The sequence below is a fragment of the Lucilia sericata genome, unplaced genomic scaffold, assembly GCF_015586225.1.
Source record: "Lucilia sericata isolate MDLA Ls3-8-SP2 unplaced genomic scaffold, ASM1558622v1 Contig000060F_arrow, whole genome shotgun sequence".
Classification (NCBI taxonomy): domain Eukaryota; kingdom Metazoa; phylum Arthropoda; class Insecta; order Diptera; family Calliphoridae; genus Lucilia; species Lucilia sericata.
The window spans coordinates 39,765-62,880 of record NW_023994095.1 but is presented as its reverse complement, the minus strand read 5'-3'; the positions used below and the strand labels follow the sequence as shown (position 1 = coordinate 62,880).

At 30.8% G+C, this 23,116-nt stretch overlaps 3 protein-coding genes across 3 annotated transcripts in view; 1 reads left to right on the top strand and 2 right to left on the bottom strand.

Annotated features, from left to right (window-relative positions):
* The window catches only part of LOC119616166 (tetratricopeptide repeat protein 21B-like), a 51,092-nt gene that overhangs the window by 5,353 nt on the left and 22,623 nt on the right, over nt 1–23,116 (bottom strand). Inside the window, exons 4-5 of the mRNA XM_037972447.1 lie at nt 17,170–17,422; nt 15,287–15,484 (exon numbers count right to left, since the gene is read on the bottom strand). Coding sequence (XP_037828375.1) covers nt 15,287–15,484; nt 17,170–17,422 — 451 coding nt within the window. The remainder of the gene's footprint in view (nt 1–15,286; nt 15,485–17,169; nt 17,423–23,116) is intronic.
* LOC119616168 (mitotic-spindle organizing protein 1-like) lies at nt 10,610–11,132 on the bottom strand. Its single transcript, XM_037972449.1, has one exon. The coding sequence runs from the start codon at nt 11,012–11,014 to the stop codon at nt 10,736–10,738; it is 279 nt and encodes a 92-aa protein (XP_037828377.1). The 5' UTR covers nt 11,015–11,132; the 3' UTR covers nt 10,610–10,735.
* LOC119616167 (survival of motor neuron-related-splicing factor 30) lies at nt 14,214–15,285 on the top strand. The gene is made up of 2 exons (XM_037972448.1): nt 14,214–14,376; nt 14,433–15,285. The coding sequence occupies exons 1-2, from the start codon at nt 14,335–14,337 to the stop codon at nt 15,114–15,116; spliced, it is 726 nt and encodes a 241-aa protein (XP_037828376.1). The 5' UTR covers nt 14,214–14,334; the 3' UTR covers nt 15,117–15,285.

Here is a 23,116-nt window from a genome sequence, read left to right as displayed (position 1 = left end):
AATCAATATCAGTCAATGACATAAAGACTGCAGATATGAGAGAGAAAGTCTTTGAGCCCCTATAAAGCCCAGCCGAAGAAGTGACTAATTCCCTTAACAAAACCTAGTAAACAGCGAGGGTCGAGACACGCAATATCCCGCATTACATCATGGAATCTATTGCCTAGCCATTTCAGCCGAGGAAAGTAGTAAATTATATGCTCGATTGATTCTATTTCCTCCTCATCTTCGCACAACTTGCAATAGTCCAGTAAATTGCTGTCCCACTTACTGACAAAGGCCATAACTGAGCAGTGCCCCTTTAGCATTCCTATCAGAATCCTTAGACTGGTTTCATTCTACTATTCCAGGACTGATCTATGATGTCACGGCATCATTCGAATATCAACCTATAATAATGACAAAAGGGTGGTTTTACCATCCTTTCTCTGTCATCTATATCAAGATTCGAACCTAATATAGTCAGTTCGTCTGCAACCTCATCACCATGCACATTATAGTGCCCCGGCACCCAACACATTCTAATGGCAAAAGGTCTCATAATGTCCCTACAACCAGGCCCGAATGTACCGTGTGACAAGCCAATGCACAGTGGGAAATTTTTGTCGTTTTCTGATCATAAATCTGTAACTTTCTATCTGTTAGAAATGGCTAAAATTTGACACCAATAATTTTGACAATATTTCTGATCATATATATTAATATGAGCTTTAAAAATTCAATGGTTGCTTGGTAATATATGTTTGAAATTGAATATTTTTATTGCAACAGCTTGAACACAACTTTTGTGGTAATATTTCTTTTCGAATGTAATGATTTAATGAATAATTGATATTATTAACTACTTATATAGAAATAAGTTTTATCTAAATATAATTTATACATATAAATTAATTGTGAATAAATAAAAACCTACCAATACTCAGCAAAAACTTATATTGAAAAGTAATGAGTTAAAAGCTAATAAATCCGTTTTTCACTACTTATTCAATAGCATTTTAAATCATTATTTTAACACGGTCATGACATTGGAGGCGAGTACTTACCACGCTCTCTTATAAATCACTACTTATATAAGTACTTATAAATAAAGAGATAAAAAGTTGTTTTGTTTTAAAAACACTAAAACACAGAATATGGGTCGGTCTTCTTGTTTTTTAGTTCGCTGTCTTACCAATGCTTAGTTATTTTATTTTGTGTCCAATATTCGTTTTCACAGAAAAGCGTTCTGTGTGTTGAAAAACTCAAAATAAAGAACTTAATTATATGACTATATGTAAGTCATTATAAGTATGCTTAAAAGTAAGTAGTAGTCATTAATAAGTAAGTGTTATGTAAGTACAAGCATTACCGAGTTTTTGCTGGGTATGTATACTTTTTTATATTTATTTCTCATTGAGATAATTGATATGTTCAGGTTCTTTAAAAAGCTTTAGTATATCGTGATGTATGTCTTTTTTTATACCCTACACCACTTTAGTGGGGAGGGTATATTGGGTTTGTGCTGATGTTTGTAACGCACAATAATATTGGTCCTCTAGCCACCTTAAAGTATACCAATCGTCTCAGAATCATTTTCTGAGTCGATTTAGCTATGTCCGTCCGACCATGTTAACCTTGTAATCAAACTACAGAACGCAATTTTGAAGATAATTCAATGAAATTTGGTACATGATCTTCTATTGAAAATGGTTAAGATCGGTCCATTATTTCACCTAGCCGCCATACAACTGAACCCCCCAATAGGGCTTGTAATCCTTGTAATCAAATTACAGGTCGCAATTTTGGAGATAATTTAATGAAATTTGGCACATGATCTTTTATGGTATCGTAGACGAAGCCTATTGAAAATGTTTAACATCGGTCCATTATTTCACCTAGCCCCCATACAACTGAACCCCCGAATAGGGCTTTTAAACTTTGTAATCAAACTACAGGTCGCAATTTTAAAGATAATTCAATGAAATTTGGCACATGATCTTTTATGGTGCCGTAGATGAAGCCTGTTGAAAATGGTTTACATCGGTCCATTATTTCACCTAGCCCCCATACAACTGAACCCGCCGAATAGGGCTTTTAAGTTCATAATTATGTTTAATATACTCATATCTCGACAAAAAGCTGCAAAAACCAAGTTGTATACAAGACTTGATGACACTCACGAATTCCATAATAATAGGTTCTCATATGACCCTAGCCCCTATGAAAAGCCCCCATCAAAATTTCACTTAAATGTCCACAATTTTATTCAACAATAAACGGATTAAGTATGTATATCTAAGGCATGGTACAATTCAACTTTATTATGGCAACTAAATCACATTATATTTTTGTCAAAGGTGTAGGGTATTATATGGTCGGCCTCGCCTGACTATAATTTCTTACTTGTTTTTTTTTTTTATTTCAAAAAAGTTTTCCTGAGAGGGTAGGGTCAATTATCTACCGATTTTGTAGACAGATTTTGGCTCGTACAAATCTTGTTTATGTCGAATTTTATAGCTGTACTCGTATTTTGAAGCCAGTAATGAGCTTTAAAGTAATTTTTTGTAGGAGACCTTATATGGGTGGTAGGGCCAGTTATGTCGTAATTTTCAGAAGGCGACTTTGTATGGGACAATTATAGACCGATCTTTATAAAATTTTGAAGAGAAATTTTAACTTGTACAAATCTTGTTTAAGTCGAATTTCGTCGCTCTACTCCTATTTTTAAGCCAATAATGAGCGTTAGTCATTTTATAAAGGGAACTTTATATGGGGGGTAGGATTAATTATGGCGTGATCCTCGTAAAATTTGGTAGAGAGATTTTGCTTCATATAAAACTTGTTTATGTGGAATTTCAAAGCTATACTGGTATTTCTAAACCAGTTATGACTGTTAAAACTGTTTTCCGGGGAGGCACTTGTAAGGGGACTATGAGAAAACGTGGACCGATATTGCACATTTGCATACTAAACAAACATTCTCTTGAATTGGCTTTATTAAATGGGACTAAAATACAGTGGTTTCCCGGTTTAACGAAAGATATAATGTCAGGCCCATTCGTAAAAACGAAAAATTCGTTAAACCGAATAACAACTTTTCTATGATTTAATGATAAAAATACGGTAATAGAAGGTAGGAAGTCTATTTTTTGAATATTTTTTCTACCATTTCCTACTGTGCAATGCTCTGAGAGCAGCTTGACTATCAACATAAATTGTCACAACTGACACCGGATCGATATGATTCCGTCACTTTCCAGATCGCTAGGATCTCTGTTTGAAAGACAATACATACCTCAGGGAGTCTGAAGGACAGTTTAATGTTGATATCAGAGTTCTTATGTTGATTCAAAGTTTTATAGTCCAGATAATATAAAATATATAGCCGAAATATTTGGAAATTAAAATAGAGCGAAAAAAGCTAAATTAAATTAACCCTTTAAAGCAGGGGTTCCCAAGGTTTTTTACTTCTTTTTTTTTATTATTTTATTTTACTTTTATTATGGGTAAAATTAAAATCTGTATTCAATTTAATTTATTATCAAAGATCGATTTTCATCTAAAGTGTTTTCCACCAGAAAACTGTTTTTATTTCGAAAACTGTAATCTGCTGTATATTCTCAGAAAATAACTATTTTAAAGCAGAATCTTTATTAGATCTTGAATGAATGTCTACGATGCCACATTTGTATGCAAAATAAAAACTACTGGACAAAAACCGCTAAAATAGGGAAAATAATATATTCATATCACATTTTCACTAAAAGTCGAATTTTAAATCGGCTGTGGTTCCTTTTATAACACCTAAATCTATCTAGAAAATCATTCATATTTTCCCTTAAAATTTCTATTTATATAACTCTTTAAAAATTTACTTTAAATAACTCTCAATTTGAGAAAACAATAAAGATCCGTAATCACTCATATTTTCCATACAAATCGAGTTTTATATCAAAAATATAAAATTTAAATTTATGGTTAATGGAGATAACAATAAAAATCTATGATCAGGTAAATATGCCATCAAAAAATTATCTTGATATAAATTTGTTTGTTCATATAAAATTTGGATAAATTGATCTTTCGATATCTTTTTATACTTTTAGAAAATTATCCACCAAAAATTCTGCACAACTTTTTCTGCTGTATTTATTCCAAGCTTTTCAAATTAAATAATGATTTTGAATAACTCCAGCACATATTTTCCAATCACAAATTCCGAAATTAAAGCCTTTTGCCTCTATACACCAGGGCCACTACAATTCAAAGTACAGTGTGACCGAATTTAAACTGAACAGTTCTTTAAATCTACTGCACATGGGAAAAATAAAACAACTAATTTGAAAGTGTCCTTAGTTCCCTACCAGTGATTGAGAATGATGATTTCAGTTTAATTTCTCAAAAAATGTTTCTAAAAATTAGTCAAAATTCCCTAATTAAAGTTAATTTTCAATTTGTAAATTTTTAAGGGACATTTTGGTCCAGAAACTGACTTTAAGTATTAAACAAAATGCAGAAAAATATAATAACTATTTTATCGTTATAAGCTAAATATTGACATCTATTACAAAAGGTGTAGTCATTACAGATAGAAAAATAATCTCTTTACTTTTAGAAGAAACCCGGGCAACGCCGGGTACGCGCTGCTAGTTTTATTCTAAAAAAGTAAATAATTATTTTTCTGCGTTTTTTAATACAATTGTAACTAAATATAAATATGGTTATTTTTCTGACTTTTACGTTCAAATAAAAATTCGATTTGCAGAAGACCAAATTCGGGTTTAAAAGTTTATCGGTTTTGTAACCGATTCGATTTACAGGACAGACATGAATGCCTTTGGTAAGGCTTCTATTCTATACTGTATTTTTTTCCGCTGGGATATGTTTGTTACTCTGTTTTTGGCTGACGAAATTTTTTGTTTTATTCTATTGCTACTTCAATAACTTTAACTGCAATCATCAACAACGATTTGCTTATCAATGTAGCAATAATATTATTTCTATGTTTAAGCTACTACTCCATTTGTAGTTAATGTTTTATAACTATTTCTACTACTACTGTTTTGTTACTGCTGCTATATTTTGAGAATAACATTTTTTATAGTATAGCCCAGTAAAATAAGGGTTTTGCTGCGGAATTTTAGATAGATAAATGAAAATTGGCACATAGCTTCTTCTTAGCATAATTAGTAAGGAATTAAAAGTCACCGAAAATATCGTGTACGCTAAGCGAGATATTGGAGGTCAAAGGTTAAAACATTCTGTTTTTAACGAATATCTCGCTTATTATGCGTTGTACACGTTTTGATGTTATTATAATTTCTCTAGAGAATCGAATTTCCAACATTTTGGTTGAGGAATATTTTCGCATAACATTAGTTTTTTCGAGCCATAGTGCATTATTTTTTCATTGCAATCACATTTTCAAATCTTAATATTTTTAACTCCAATACAGATAATGTCGCATTTTTTCTTTCCAATATTAGCTAAAAATACATAATTAATTTTTGTTACATCCCTTATCAAAGTATCACTCTCAGGTCCATAGTGCAATGTCCGTCTATCCGAAATTTCCGATGGAGTCACAGGCCACAATTATGATTATAATTTGAAAAATAAAATAATCGACATAATCTACAAAGTCAGGAATATATGTATTTCCACCAATTTTCATTGAAATCCGACTACGACTTAAACTAGCTCTAATATAGACAACCGACTCTAATTTGTTTAAAATATCAACCGTTATGTCAATACCCACATACCCGGGTATGTTTTTCATTTTTGAAGTGATATATCTCGAGATCTATATATCGTATCGACTTGAAATTTGGACTATGCTTTCAGAGTAATGTTTGCTATAAATTTTCCAAAAATTAGTTAGATATATTTTTTAAACCGATTTATGACCGATTTTTTATTTTTACCTCATACATCAATACCCGACATACCCGGGTATGTATAAAAATTATATGTCAGTAATCGGACAAAAATTAAGTTTCATTATAAATTTTATGTTTTATTATTAGAATTATATATATTGAGCTAAACAACAAATTTTTCATTGTTCATAATTTTGAATGCGAAATATTTATGGACCCAGTAACATTTACAAATACGGAACGATTTTGATGGTAATTGATTTTGTATACCTTATTAAATAATATATGATGTTCAATTATCTTTCCGGGTCACTGTGTAATAGCTTCTTGAAGTCAAAATTTTACAAAGTCAAATTATGCATAATGTATATTATACGTTATGTAGGCGTTTTACTTTAGGTTTTTTGCATATGATATTTTTGTAATTAGGGAAACAATGAGAAAACTTAAAAAAATCGTAAAATTTAATGGTATGTGTTCAAAAATTATTTAATTTATTTATTCATTCGTTTTATTAAATTATTTGTATTATTTATCTGAATTATACACTATAAATGTATAAAAAGATGAAATAGCCATATTAATTGTATGACATACCCGAGTATGATGGGTGTGGATGTACGTAATTTTGCTCGGGTATAGACAAGACGGTTAATGTAAACCACAGTGTTTTTACTCTTTTTACATTCGTAATTCAGCTCTGGGTGGATAAAGACCTACGCGCGTCATTGCGATTATCGTTTAAGGGTAATCAGGCCGCCCGTGTTCGAGAATTTTGCGTTTCACTCTCGCATTGGTTTAATGTAAAGTGGAGTCGCATAACTGTACCGCGTTACGGTTCTTCGAAGTTTCATGCATTAACCATATGCATTCTTTTTGATAACCTAAAAATTTATTTGATACATGGTGGGGTACCAATAGGCTTGCCAGATTTGAAATCAACGAAAAACGTACATCGTAGTTAAAAAAGCAGTACAATTGAATAAAAGAAGTACAATTGTTTATTTAAAAAAAAAAATTAAATTAAATTGTTCTAAAAACGCTATATTGACATTGGTTGCTATGATTTTTCACAAAAAAACTTATATAAAACTAATTTATGACAATAAAATTAATCCAATTACAAAACATTTTTTTTATATTAGTGTGCTATTAATTTATATATTTTCTTTAAAAAGTGTAAAATTCCCTAAATTTTAGTTTCGTTTACTCTGTTATTCAAATTTGTCATTCTTAAAAACTTTCATTACAGTGATATCTTAATTAAAATTTAACAACTTTAAAGCATTTTGAATAAACGCACTATTTTATGCATGACAAATGCATCGAAACCTCTTATAGTTGAATTTGCCTTTCTGAGCTTAGTAAATCCACTTTCAAACTATGTATCTCTGAAGTCCTTAAATAGCGATTCTATAGAATATTTGTATATGGTCATGATTACATCTATAAAATTATGGTTAAATTCAAAAAAGAAGTACAAATACTAAAAAGAAGTACATTTGCGTACTTCTTTAGGGGTTATGCAGTTAAAAGTACAATCACTAAAAAGAAGTACGCGTACTGCTGAAAACAGTACGTCTGGCAAACCTAGGTACCAAACAAAACTCGTTTAAGGTTTTGGTGGAGACCAGTAAACTCAGGAGCGGAGTTCGGGAATTCCAGCTTCCTATACGAAGGTATAGGTCGGATTGGCAGTTCTTGGACGAGGCTCTTTTAGGCGAACGCCGTAATTGGTGATGGCGTTATGAATATTTCAAGGCCAAATAATCCCTCCTTAGTGGTATCATACTGTTAAGGGGGCAACTTAAAATTAAAACAAAGTATGATTTAAACAAAATTTGGTGGAAATATTACACCAAATATGGGGATTGTGACCACCAATTTTTTTCTAATTCTGATCATAAACTGGTACTTTCTGAAATTATGGAAAGACAGACTTTGCACTATGGGTTATAGAGAGAGTTTGAAATAAAACATGGAGCAATGTTTAAGCAAATCATAAATTCCAGAAAAGAATACAGAAAAACTGACAATTTTTGACCTCATGTCTTTCAATGTCCTTCATATTATCAATATATGTTCTTTATGTAGAAAATAAAACAACACCGTTTTTTATTTTGAAAAATTTCAAGAAACGCGATTTTTGTGGCGGTTTTAATTTGTTCGAAAACTACAAAAAATTAATAAGGTATAAAACTTTGAAGGTTCATATCTTTGAGAGTTTACATCGGATTATGTTGATTTTAAACACAATCTAATACTACGACTGTGCTCTTTCATTATAATATAATTTTTATACTAAATCATAAGTCGATTATTTGAAGCTTTTTATGCAAAATATAAAAATATTTTTTTGTGGCGTGCTTTACATATATCTATATCTACCGAATTTGCATTGGTTCGATTATTCGAAATTCTCGCATAAACAAAATTATATCCCAGCAAAAAAAATTGCGGTAGTGCAAAGTGAATGTAAGTTTCATGACTTCTTTAATAACAGTGCTAATACAACTCATTCGAAATTCTCGCATAAACCAATGAGACGCTAATGTTAAAATCATGCATGTTTCACCTAAATCGAACCACTTCGTCATCACTTGCACCTCTGATGAAACAACATTTTTATCATGTAACTTTTTGCTGGGATTATAATGAAAGAGCATAGTATTAAATTGTGTTATAAATCAACAAAATCCTATATAAACTCTCAATGATACGAACCTTCAAAGTTTTTTACATTTCTGATTTTTTGTAGTTTTGGAACAAATAAAAATCGCCACAAAACTCGCGTTTTTTGGAAATTTTGAGGATATAACGTTGGTATGTCTTATTTGTCTAATAGAGTACCTGTGTTAACAAAAAATTAAAGAAATCTGAAGATCATCGGTCAATTCTTAATTGATTTCTCATGGAATTCATGATATACTAATTGCTTATGAATAACGTAAAAATTATGACAAATTTGTTATTAGTACAATCTATATTAAGAATTGAAAATATTAGTGCAATTGAAAAATAATGCACTATAGCTCGAAAACTAATGATACGTAAAAATATTCTCCAATCAAAATGTAGCAATTTTAATTCCTTACCAATTATGATAAGGGGAAGCTATGTGCAAATTTTCAATTAGCTATCTGAAATTCCCCAGATTGCTCATTTTTTGCCTAATTTTCCTGGGGTAAGTATCAAGAGTTTTAAAAACGTTTGACTACAAACCAAGACAAATACATAATACATACTACTACAACTTCAGACAATTCTTTGGAGCGGTAGTTAAAGCAATAATAAAAAACTTAGTAGGAAATGTAGTTTTTTTAACCTTGTTTTTACTGGAAAATATGCAAACACATCTTATGTTATATTTATACATAAGTGATAAGCTAGGTCTTTTAGTTTTTATGTTCAACTACTTTTGTTATAGTGCCGTTATTTTGTGTTAATAAAATTATAAAAGTTTGTCGGCGAAGTCCAATTTTTTTGTTGACATTTGTTTTGATGCAATATACTGGAATCAATGAAGCAGCCGATTTGGGTTCAAAAACCTACAAAAGACCATGCTTTCTCATGACAATTGAATCGTTGCTTCGGAACGAATTGAATCGTTGCTCCGGAACGAGCATAGTTACACTCGAGCAAAGATTGGTAAATTGTGTTGTTTGACGACATATCATGGTTTGGCGATATATGTACATATTTTTTTAGTTAAGTAAATAATCGGCAAAAGAACGGCCTGTGGAATTATTTTAAAATCAACATTATACTTCCGGCTATTAATTTACACTTTCAATATGTATTTATTTGTTTAGAACGTTAATATTAAAAATGATTTGCTTATAGCAACCATCAAGGTATATTAATTTTATAAGGTAGTGTCATCGGCGAATTCAGAATACCAAGCGAATTGGTTATATTTTTTTTATATGTAGTTTGACATTGTGCCCAAGATATATTAATTATAAGGTAGTGTTATCAGAACAGCTGATCGTTTTTTGCTATTATGTTCATTTTTCGCCGTGGTGTATAATTAATGTCAAACTTTGTTTACATTTTGTAAATGTCAAACTTTGTTTTCATTTTGTTAATGTCAAACTGGTTTCATTTTGTATATGTAAATTTTGTGATTAAAGTGAAATTGTGTGATTAGGGTATATTTTTGTGTTTTTAATCTTTAAAAGTTAAAACATCAAAATAAATTATAAACAGATTCAAATTTATAAACATTTTTTGTTTAATTTAAATTCGCTTTGATGTATTTGTCAGCTGTTTTTGAAATTTTTCCCTTACAGCCAATTCGCCTTCAAGTGCAGGCACAATGTCAAACTACATATAAAAAAAATATAACCAATTCGCTTGGTATTCTGAATTCGCCGATGACACTACCTTATAAAATTAATATACCTTGATTGTGCCTGCACTTGAAGGCGAATTTGCTGTAAGGGAAAAATCTCAAAAACAGCTGACAAATAAATCAAAGCGAATTTATATTAAACAAAAAATGTTTATAAATTTGAATCTGTTTATAATTTATTCTGATGTTTTAACTTTTAAAGATTAAAAACACAAAAATATGCCCTAATCACACAATTTCACTTTAATCACAAAATTCACAGATACAAAATGAAACCAGTTTGACATTAACAAAATGAAAACAAAGTTTGACATTTACAAAATGTAAACAAAGTTTGACATTAATTATACACCACGGCGAAAAATGAACATAATAGCAAAAAACGATCAGCTGTTCTGATAACACTACCTTATAATTAATATATCTTGGCAACCATATTTATTGTAAACTATGTATGCATGGATGTATGTATATAATGTAGTAATAATAAACAAAGGTATGGATATTCATATGTATCTTAATTATCATCGTTGTTTAAAGCAGTAACTTCACGCCTTATTTGAGTGATGACTTCAGCTAACGCCTGAGGATGAACTCCTGCTTCAATAAGTTTAATACAAGTATCCAAACATTCCGCGTTGAGGCCAGTATTGAGTAATTGTGATATTCCATGTATATTATTGCGTATTACTTGTGATTGTTGAAGTTTTAAGTAATTACTTCCATTAACTTTGTTAGACCCTCCATCAACAAAATCTCCACATGAATTATTTGACATTTTGGCCAATAAAGTCATTTAGTTTATCATACAGTAAGTTTACTCCAGACAGAAACATAAAAAAATTTTGTTTGTTTGTCGATGTTTACACCACAGATCAGAGATACAAGCCGATGCAAAATGATCGACGGCGCAACCATTTTAGGTCGGAGGCGGCGGCATATTATAGGAAATATCGACGGCGGCTAAATTGTCGGCTCAATTTAACTTTTTCTTCAGAAATTGACCTTATAAAGGTTTATTATATTGAAAAAACTCTGTATAATAGTCTGTTATATAGAAACCTGTCTCTGTATAAATTTTTCATTCAGAAAATGGACATTATTATAGTAGTTTCACTTTTTTAATATTAGCACAATATTGTTTGGCAACTCTTTTCAATTTGCCATAAGAATTCAAATTGGCGAAATAATTTTCTGAAATACATGTGCGATTCCAATCTTCATCAGCGGCTACGTTTAAGCCGGCTCAGCTTTTGATCCGAAAGAAGTCGGCGGCGGCGCGGCTTGCAAAACATTACCGGCGGCCAGGCGCCGCCGATTTGAGCCGTCTCGGCTTGTATCTCTGGAGCCCTCACGGTTGTATCTCTGCCACAGATATAACGTTTACACGCTTCAACTTTGAGTTTGTTTCATATAGGAAAAGAGGTGAAAAACACCATTCTTCTTCCCCTCCAACCAAGGCGAATTCAGATAAGGTGATGGCAGTTCTGCAACAACATTTTACACGTATTATGTTTTTGCATTTGGTTTACGTAGATGTCAAAAACCATAAGTACGGCGAATTCATTTGATGAAAAATTTTTGTAAAATGTTTATATTTTATTAAAAAATAAAGATAAAGATATTAAAATTTGTGAGGAAAATATATTCTGAATTGAATAATGTTTGTTTCAAACGAAAAATTCTATTCCGGCAGATTAATTTGCAAAATTTAAGTGAGTGCCTGAAGTTAAGTAAAACTTAATTTTATGTGAAATATAAACATAAAAAAGTACATACTCATGAAAATATTATATTACGAATAAATGAATATTTGTTGCGAATGGATAATTCTACTCCGGCGGAGTAATTTTCAATAATTGGCCATAATGTAGCAGCCGCCGGACGGGTAAATACCTCATATGGGTTTTGTTATATAAAACGTTCCGGAACAGACTTTTTTTAGTTAATCTCTTTATCTACATAGCGTATATATAAAACAATATTATTTAATTTGTTAACATTTAAAGGATTTCAAAATTAAGCCATAACGTAGAAAGAAGTCAGCTGCCGCCAGCCGGGTAAATACTTCATATGCGTTTCTTAATATTAAGTGTTCCGGAAGATATTTTTTTAGTTAATCACGTTATCTGCACAATTTTAATATAAAACAATATTGTGTAATATGTTAACATTTAATAGAAAAATATTTTTCTTAAATAACATATTTTTATACATACCAATTATGCCATTATTTAAATAAAATGATATTTGTTTACGAGATGTTTGCTATTTTCAGATTTTTTACATAAATAATTCAAAATATTAACGAAGTTTTTCTCCGTTTAAGGGACATTTTTAAATATAAAAATGTAAACAATAACAAACTTTGACAGCTACGTAAACCAAGCGAATTAAGAAAAAAATTATCAGCTGATTGAATAACACCACCTTATATGAATTCGCCTTGCATAAAAGTTAGCAACAAAATAATAAAATTCTATAGTTAAAACAAAAAGTCGACTTTTCGAGATTTTATTCTTACCGTAATATTAAAACCATTTCAAAAATACCAACCAACCAAACTGCTATTTAGTTTTTCAAACTTTGTTCTAAGTTTGTAAATAAATTATAATTGAAATCATTGGTTATTGTTAATTGTACACTTTATACTTGAAGCAAAAATATAATAAAGACTTTTGGAATGTTTGCAAGTATTTTTTTAATTAAATAAAATTTATTTATCTTAATTAACATTCTCTTACAAGTAGTCGGCTTACCGAATTTATTAAGATAATAAATTCGAATTTTTCCGACAAAAGTCGATTCTTTGAATTTTTTGAAGTCGATTTATGGAATCCTAGTTAGCAGTATAATCACAGGGTTGTGCAGTTTTTTCCGGTTTCATTAAATGAATTCGCCGCAATTATTGTTTTTGACATCAGTGCCTACCAAGGTATATTAATTATAAGGTAGTGTTAATAGAGCAGCTGATTGTTTTTTGCTAATACACTTTTGATTTTTTATATGTAGTTTGATTGGTGCCTACCAAATGCAAAAACAAATTAAATGGAAAATTTTGTTGTTGCCGAACTGCCACCACCTTATCTAAATTCGCCTTGAACCATCTCTTTCTCCCACCAAAAATCAAGTTTTCCAAAAAAAGTTTCTCTGTGTGAACCACCACTATAGTGTTGCCCAACAACCAAAATATATAACCCTGCAGTTACACGTTCAAGTTTTTCACACACACTACTTGTCAAAATTCTTTTGAAATTTATATTGAATTTCATCTCTGCACACGTATTTTAAAGCCAGTAATGAGCGTTATACCCCGTTCACATGATGCAATTATCCGTCATTCACGCTCTCATTCATCATTCAACCGCCTATTACATAATAAATGACATACAAAATTTCATCTGCGAATTACACAAGCTGTACGTAATTCAGTTTGAATAACAAACGAATTAAGAATGAATGAGTGTCATCTTTAATTTTAATCATAATCAGCTGTTTGTTTTAATTTGTTGGAGACAAACAAAAAATAAAATTACAAAAAAAATGCAAATAAATAGAAAATATATAACTTAATTTGTTAAAATAATGTAACAAACGTATTTTTGTATCATACACATACACTAATATTCCATAACATGACAAAATAAAGTATGAAACAAAAAACATGGCGATAAACTGTAAAAAGGAATCACGAATGTGTCGTAGATACGGGTTAATTGCCTATTATCATTCTGAGGCTAAATTAAGTAATTCAACTGCTCGTGTGAACTTGGTATTAAAGTCATCTTCATCATATATAGACCGGATTTGGTACGTGTAAAACTTATTTATGTAGAATTCTGTTATTTTTTAAACAGTTATCACTGTTTCCACTGGCTTGAATTCTACTAGATTTTTGTGTAAACCTCTTCGAAATTTTTCTTACTAGACAATCGATTTATAGAACCCTACTTTTGATGATTTAAAATCGCGATTTTTTGACGTCTGGCAACATTTTACTAATTTTATCTGGCAACTACGATTACGGGTAGGTTTTATTCGAAGCAAACGTAAATAGTAATAAGTACAAAAAGAAAAAAAGAATTATTAGAATTTATTTAATTTACCATCAGCATAATGGCCGACGATCTACAAAACTATAAATTACAACTTCAGCAGGTTAAGAATTAAGGAAGTTTTCTAAATTTCTGTAGTAATCTTGAGTTATTTTGCAGGTGGAGGCTGCATTATTGACTGATCCGGAAAATGATGAATTACTCAAATTAAAAAAGGACTTGGAAGAAGTTATTGAATTAACTCGCGATCTTATCAAAACACAGTTGGAAGAACAAAAAAAGTCTTCATATATTGAACCATCAACTTCCAAGGCATCTGCTTCTTACGATGAAATAGAGGCAGCTTTATTGGAAGCAGAAAAACTTATTGCTCCCGGAAAAATATGGAAAATTGGCGATAAATGTCAAGCGAAATGGACAGAAGACGGGCAATATTACGATGCTACCATAGAAGGCATAACAGATGATGGCGAAGTTAGTGTTATTTTCGATGCCTATCAGAATCGCTCAACCACACTGCTGAAGGAGCTGCGGGAACGCTCGGCACGCAACGAAGTATTTCCATCAAATAAACGACATAGACCTAACCAAAAAGAATACTTAAAAAAACGTAAACAGAAAAAGCTTCAACGATTCAAAGAGCTAGAAGAGGAACGAGAACAGGATAAGAACAAGTGGCTTAATTTTACATCAAAAAATTCAAAAAAACATGGCGTGGTGTCAAAAAGTATATTTGCATCACCAGAAAATGTAGAAGGTAGAGTTGGAATTGGTACCTGTGGCGTTTCGGGCAAAGGAATGACTGATTTTACTGTAGGCGAAAAATATCGCAAGGGACTATAATATTATTATGTTTACACTGCCGCCTCTCAATTTCCTGTCATTTCTGATGTAAGATTTTTTACAGATACATATAATAGTTACCATTAGATATAAACGTTAAATCGTAAATACAAATGTAAGTGTTTAAGAATTATAACAGTAAAGATACAATAAATATTTCGCATACTTACTTGGACAATGTTTTATTTTGCTCCTGTATGCTTCCTGATTGATCAACACTGATTCGCTTCTGTATTCTATATTGATTTTCTTTAGCATCTTTAAGAATTTGCATAGCAATACTATTATTTCCAGCTTTTTCATGGACGCGAGCCAATAATAAAAGTCGCTTAGTTCTCAATTGTAGTCCATCAATGTCCAACAATTCTCTGTTATAAAAAAATTTGCATAAAAATATTTATTGTAATAAAATCTAGAACTATTGTATGTAGATATTAAAACTTCATGCAACTTCCATAGCAAGATCTTGTAGAGTTTGAACAGATATCTGTTCATATGTTATCAGTAACATACATACATATCGTCACCTAAAACGCAAACGGCAAAAAACTATTGAAATTGAAAGGTTTGTTTCTATCAACGCGATTTATTTTTAGTAAATAAACAAATTGTTTAATAGAGAAACCTATCAGTTGTTATGATAGTTGAAAATGGTGTATATGAAAATGTATAAATTGGACTTTTTACCTTTAATCACCCCTATTCAGCATTTCGATTACATTTCCGCATTCAGCTACGCCACGAGCGAAAATAGGCATTCCAACAAAAACGGAATCGTAAGAAAAAGAGGAAGCAATTTCATTTTATTTCAATGCTTAACGATTGCATGTATTCTACATTACGACGGATCTTCGAATCGAAATGCCGAATATCAAAGTTGCGAAACGGAGAAAATTTCGATTCGAATTGAAATACAGAATAGGGGTGAATATTTAAATTTTTTTAGATAGGGCCTTTTGTTTTTTGTCAATAAAATCGTAAATTTTGGTCGGAGGAGTCCAATTTTTTGTGTAGACATTTGTTTTGATTTTTGGTTAGACAGGGCCGTTTGCGTTTCGGGTGACGATATGTAACATGTATGTATATTACGAAATCTTTATCTACTGAATTAATATACATTTTGATAGGTGTGAAATTCTGATAATTTTTTTGAAAAATGATTACAATATTTCATTAAAAAAGATTTTATAACTAAATCGGAGGGGTTAAAGTGGTCAAAGCGTCTATAGATTAACACTTCTTTAAATTTACTTATTGAATCTAATAAAACTACATGGATTTCGCTCATGATATAAAACCTATATGGATTTCTTTATTCTGCCGTTTAAGTCCAGAAAAAATATTTAAAAAATCTAGGACGTAAAAAAATCTCAATTATTCATAAAAAAGAAAATGCTAAAAAATAGTTAAGTTAGGAGGAACAAATTTAATATTTAGAGTTCTAATTATTTTTTATATACAAAATTTTACTGGTCTTACTCCCAACACTCTAACAATGGATGCCTGCCATTTTTATCACTCACACTTCCAAAAGTTTTTCGGAAAAAGTATAAATGAGAATGTAAGTAATGAACTATGAGGGATAAATTCAGATCCATAAGTTTGTAATTCAGGAATAAAATGCGAATAAAATATTCGAAATTTATTATATTTTTAATAAAAAAAATGTATAAAAAAATACTAAAAATCGGGCCAAAAAGAAAAAAATCTGGTAAAAAGTAGGTTAATTAAGACCTAAATTTTATATTATTGACTTTTTTTCCTGAGTGGATTGTTAGGTTTCCAAAACAGGTGCAAGCACCCAAAAATCAATTCTCATTTTCGAATATTTTTCCAGCACTACTGAAACAAGATGGTAAATGAAAACCACTTTATCTCAAAATTTCGACGTATAGGAAAAAAATAAAAATTGTTAAATAACCACAGGACGTAGACCTTTTTAAAAATATATGTTTCATTCCATGAGCAAACAAAAAATATTAATTTATTAACTTGTATAATTAATATAAGTTTTTAAAATTTTGTAAATAATAAATAAAAAATATGTACTTACATTTGTTTTTGATCTTCATTTTTTGTTAAAACTTCTTCAGCGCTTTTAAACTGTCTTAACTTTAAAAAAAGTTCGGCTAAATTTAGATTTAAACTTTCATGATTTTGGTTTTTTAGTGCCTCTTGATAAAATTGTATAGCTTTAACATATTGATGTGTTTTAACGTAGGCTCTACCCAATTTACTAGCTAAATGAGAATCATGTGGATTTAACTCTAACGCCTTTTGATATGCCTCAACAGCTAAATCCGGCTCTAAAAAATAAACAGAAATATTAATTAAATTTCCTAACGAAAAAAAATTTTTATTATTATTATTTTTATCTTTTGAATATTTACTTAAAATTATTAAAACATTTAACAACTTAAAAAGTATGTAAAGAAACTACAAAAAATAGCGAAAGAAAGGAAAAGTAATCTAAACAAGTTAGAGTGCTATATTCGGCTATGCCGAATCATAATTACGCTCCACCAGCAAGTTACTTTTTATTAAAACCCACATTATAACACTTCATAGGTTTTGTTTCCGTTGTGAGGGTACCATCATTTAGTAATTTCTTTATGGAACTTATTTTAATTAGGTCGAAAAAAAATTTCGGATATTTTCGGATATGGACTTTTGCCGATGCCAAAAAATTTAGGAGAATGATTTGTATATTTACAAACCATATTTCTGTCGAGTTTTAATCCAACGTCGAGATTTTTATGAAATATATTCCTTTTAGTATTTATTGAAACGATGTTTTTTCCCTTATATGGGAGCTACGACTTATAATGGACCAATTAGAAAACATGTTAGCAATATGATTTATCTATGTTGAATTTTATCCGGATATAATCCGGAAGTGAACCTTATATAGTAGCTATGACTAATTATGGACCAATCTGGAAAAAAATCCGTATACTATACACAAAACATATTCACGTTGAATTTTACCCCGATAGCTTTATTAGATAATATTATATGTGCATTTAAGTGATTTTCGGAAGTTGACCTAATATGGGAGCTATGACCAATTACGGATCTATCCCGAAAAAAATTCGTAGAGTGATTGATACATACAAAAAAATTAATGGCAAATTTTATCTCGATATCTTTATTTATTAATGAAATATGCGCATTTAAGTGATTTTCGGAAGAGGGCCTTATATGGGAGCTATGACCAATTGTGGACTGATTCGAAAAAAAATTAATATATACACAAAACATATTCGTGTCGAGTTTTATCCCCATAGCTTTATTAGTTAATGAAATATGAGCGATTAAGTGATTTTCGGAAGTGGACCTTATATGGGAGCTATGAGCAATTATGTACCGATTTGGAAAAAATTTCGTAAAGCGCTTGATACATACACAAAACATATTCATGTCGAATTATACCTCGATAGCTTAAATTATCAATGATATATGCGCGTTTAAGTTATTTTCGGAAGTGGGCCTTATATGGGAGCCATGACCAATTGTGGACCGATAACAATCTACGTTAGTGGTACGATTTCTGTTCATATTATATTTATATGTGCAAAATTTTGAGTTGATACCGATATATTTGAGGAAGTTATTAACGATAAATCAATTTACGGAAATATGTACCCTTGTATGGGGGCTATGGGAAATTCGATTGTTATGATATTAAACATAATTGATCCCTAGGTAAAAAAAATGACGTGTGACAAAATTTATCGAATTATCTTGTAGTTGCTGAGAAAACTGAGGTAGTCTGAAATTTTTACTCATAACTTTTAACGTTGTGAACCGATTTTGCTGATTTCACTATGCAACAAATTGAGGGTCATGGTCTGGAGGGGTGAAAAATTCCCATGATAACTTAAAGTACTAGGTTAGAGTATTAAAGCCCCCAAACCGTTCGGCGTTGGTAGGTCAATCTTTTATGTTATCGGTCATTGAAAGTTGCGCTTTTTAACACTAAGTTTATTAAAACTTTACAAATACTTTCAGAGTTCACTTGAAAAACATATGTTTTGTTCAGCTATCTGCAGAACAACTTTGCAAGGAATATATCTTGCAGATTTCGGACCACAAATATTGATTTTTTAATGGGTCATTCGGGTCCATTTTGTAAACACTTGTTATGCAAAGATATAAATGTTTATCGGAGTAGGGCGACAGTGGTATCATTTAAAAGGTCTTTCGAAAGCGCACTGGTAAATGTAAAAATCTCCAATATTCATAACGCAGCTTCCGTAAAATTATAAAATATTAATAAAAGATTAAATTTTTTCGAATAGTATACGGATTATTTTGACAAATTAGTCAAATTTTATTTAATTTCTATGTGATTAAATGAATCTTCTATTTTATTATTTTTTATATTCGCGTTTTTGTCCATTCTTTTACAGTCTCAAAATTTATATCTAAAACGTGCAATTATTTTCAAATTAAAATATTTTCCCCCACCTTTTTATACCAAATGTGTAAAAAATCAAAAATTTTCTTTTAAAAAAAAAATATTATAGTTTAAAGTTTTCAAAAAAAAACATATTTTAAGAATTTAAATATATTCAAACTTTCCGCATTTAACTTTTACACATTAAACAGTGCATTTCGCCATTTAGTAAGCCGTTTAAATATCATTTTTTCGATTTTCCAAAAAATGTGCTTTTATTCGGAAAACGCGAAAATTTCGATATGGATGTTCTTCATTTACATATTATTCAATGGCACTTCGAAGGAGCTTTCATATGTTACCCCATTCGTTAATAGTTTCTATTAATTAAAGTTAAAAATCCCGTTAACCCACTATGAACTTTCAATTAGCGATAGCGTAAAAGTTTCTTCGGGGGTTTTAATACACTAATGACATACTTTCATTTTGTGAAGGAATTTTTCGCCCCCCCAAAAATAGTGTTGCATATTGAAAATTTTCAATACCAAACTGCTTAGGATAATAATGAATATTTTTGGTGAAATAGGTTTATTTCTTTTGCTTAGTTAACGTGAGTGTGTTTTAGGCAGACAGAAAGACGGACATAGCTAAATCGACTCAGAATTTGATAAGGACCCGGAATATATACTTTGTTGGGTATCAGATTAATTGCCCCTATTGTGGTTTACAACTTAACTCTTCTTTAGCTGAAATTTTGCTCTTTGGTATTATCGATAACAACTTAAAATTTAAAGTTGAAATTTATTACAACGTTTTTGGAAATTTTACAACTCAATTGTTTAGAATAAATTTTTAAAATAAAACAAAGCAAAGTTTTTTTTTTAATTTCCTTAAATTTCATTAATCACTGATTTCAATCGAATTTACAATAAAAAGATGTTCAATACTTTTGTCATTTACCATAACAAACAATAATAAGTTAGAATCAGTAGAAAAGTACGTTCTCAATTTGACATGCCTTGAATTGTCACAAAAAAGAAAATTAAAAAATATAAAAAAACATCAAATAAAAATTATTGAAAATTTTTTTGTGAAGAAAATAAAATTGGATAATTTGAATAAAAAAGATCGCAAAAAATCATAAGCAGGATAAGCAGTAGTAGTAGTAGTAGTAGTAGTAATTTTTTATTGAGACTTATTTCATTTTTGACACTACGAAAATCTTATAAGAGTAAAGATATATGTAACAAGGTTTCTTAGAACTATATTCGTCTTATTCTAATACACGGTGAATTGAAATGGCTACTAGCCTGCAAAATGGATGGAAGATGTAACACTATGTGTACATTATATTTTTATGAAATGTCAATGCTTGCTCGCGGCATTTATGTTGACTAACAGAGCTATGTCTGTTAAAAATAAATAAACAATACAATAATCAAAACTAATATATACAATACAAACAATACTGTCAAGTAACGTTAACACAACAGTGAAATTGAACAAATCAAAATTTACAGTTAACAGAACGTTAAACCAATTAAAACCGAAAGGTTTCCAGATCGTGATCACAAATTAATATAATTATCCGAAAGGAGTTCATCTCACAGAGATAGATATAAAATCGGACTCTATCTGATTCCAATAAACCATCCATAAAGCAGTTTAGAAGGCAATAAGTAGAATTTTCAGTGAAAATAATACAATTCACCACCCGTAACCTTAAAAAATGGTACCAAAATCCAGTAAACTAAGTATATAAAATATCACATATATGTATGTATAAATATCACAGATAAATTCGAAAAAAGTGTATATAAAATATCAGCCCCTGTGTGTCCCCTGGTCGGATTTCCTGAAGAAATCTGGCAGTTCGTAGATGGCGTCGTCCAAGATAATATTCTCATTGAGTATTCCAACAGGAGATAGATAATAGGGGTTATGCCAGCTGATATCCCTTTGTGCCGCAAAAATCTCGTTCATTAGATGGTTCTCATGATCAGCGAGACGGTCCACAAACTTCCTTTGTAGAGCTAGAGCATACTTGCAAAATGGAGTCACAGAAGCAGTCTCATAGATGAATGAGTTGGAAAATCTTTCCGTATGATTTTTAAAGTTGCGGTTTATACATTTACGTAAAATATTTCTTTCCAGAAGTTCTATCTCTTTCGCAACCGTTGGAGATATGGAAAACCATATTGGAAAAGCATATGTTAAGACGGATCTTATTGCCACTTTGTACAGGAGGAGTTTAGTATTTTTGGGAAAATAAGTACTATTCAGCAACCTAGAGAACATCGAAGCAATGCGTTTAGTTTTTGTCAGAAGTGTTCGTCCATGGCAGTTAAACTTAAAAAGTTTGTTGAAATTAACTCCAAGGTATGTTATATTGTCTTTTATTGGGATTTCTATCCCATTTAGTGTGAGAAGTAGGCATTTACTTTGGGGGACCACGTAGTCTGCACATTTGCCCGATGCGTTTCTAATACATATAGCCTTCGATTTTGCAGCATTTATCTTAATTCCCCATTTGTCGTAGAAATCACGGATAGAACCCAAATGTGCGGCGGTGTTTTTCAGTGCTTGTAATGGCGAATCATTGTGGCTGTAAACCAAACAATCGTCAGCATATAAGATTGCTGTGGAGTTATCTTTTGTATGCGGAAAATCATACAATAATATGTTGAATAAATATGGAGCAAGAATGCTACCCTGTGGTACACCACTGTTCACAAACCCGCACGAGGAAATACTGTCCTTTATTTGAACACAAAATTGTCGGTCTGTAAAGAAACTTTTAAAAAGTTTAACAATAAATGGATCTACAGCGAGTTCTACCAGTTTATACAGGATGCCTTTATGACATGTGTAATCAAACGCCTTCTCGATATCCAGTGATATGGCCAGAGTACAGCATCTTTTCCTCAGATTCACAGTTACATCATCGTGGAATTTCATTAGGGCGTGTTGAGTGGAATGGTGGCGTTTAAACCCAAATTGATATGATGGGATGGGCTCGATCAGAAATTCATTTTCAAGTTTTGATTTGATTACATGCTCAAGCAGTTTGCCAATGTTTGACAGTAGTGAAATTGGACGGAAGTCCTCAGCTCTATTACAACTGCCTTTCTTCTTCATTGGCAAAATTTTCGCTATTTTCCATGCCCGTGGAAAGTAACAATTATTGAGGCAGTTGTTGAAGAGAATAGTCAAAAGCTCAATAGTTGGGTCTGGGAATTTTTTTATCAAGAAATTTGAAATGCCGTCGAGGCCACTGGATTTTTTGTTTTTTATGTTCGATATGATCGATTTAATGTTGTGGACATTTGTAAAATGGTACGCATCCTCATTGTCTAGAGAGTTGAACTCACTATTGAAAGAATATATATGGTGTGATATATTCTCAATATGCGAGCCTACACGATGAGCAAGATCGGCCACCGGATTAACAGGAAGTTTTTCCGTATATATGTTGGAATAGTATTCCTTAAAATACGCAGAACATGTATCACTGTTGGTTACCGTAACGTTGTCAATACAGATATTGTGGCAAAAAGGTGATTTATGTTTCCCAACAATGTTATATACCTGTTTAAAAGCA

What these genes read in the sequence shown, in the direction of transcription:
- LOC119616168 (XM_037972449.1), bottom strand. Translation starts at nt 11,014, where the DNA reads ATGACTTTATTGGCCAAAATGTCAAATAATTCATGTGGAGATTTTGTT.
- LOC119616167 (XM_037972448.1), top strand. Translation starts at nt 14,335, where the DNA reads ATGGCCGACGATCTACAAAACTATAAATTACAACTTCAGCAG. An exon ending in ATAAATTACAACTTCAGCAG is followed by an intron (nt 14,377 to 14,432) that starts GTTAAGAATTAA and finishes GTTATTTTGCAG; the next exon opens with GTGGAGGCTGCATTATTGAC.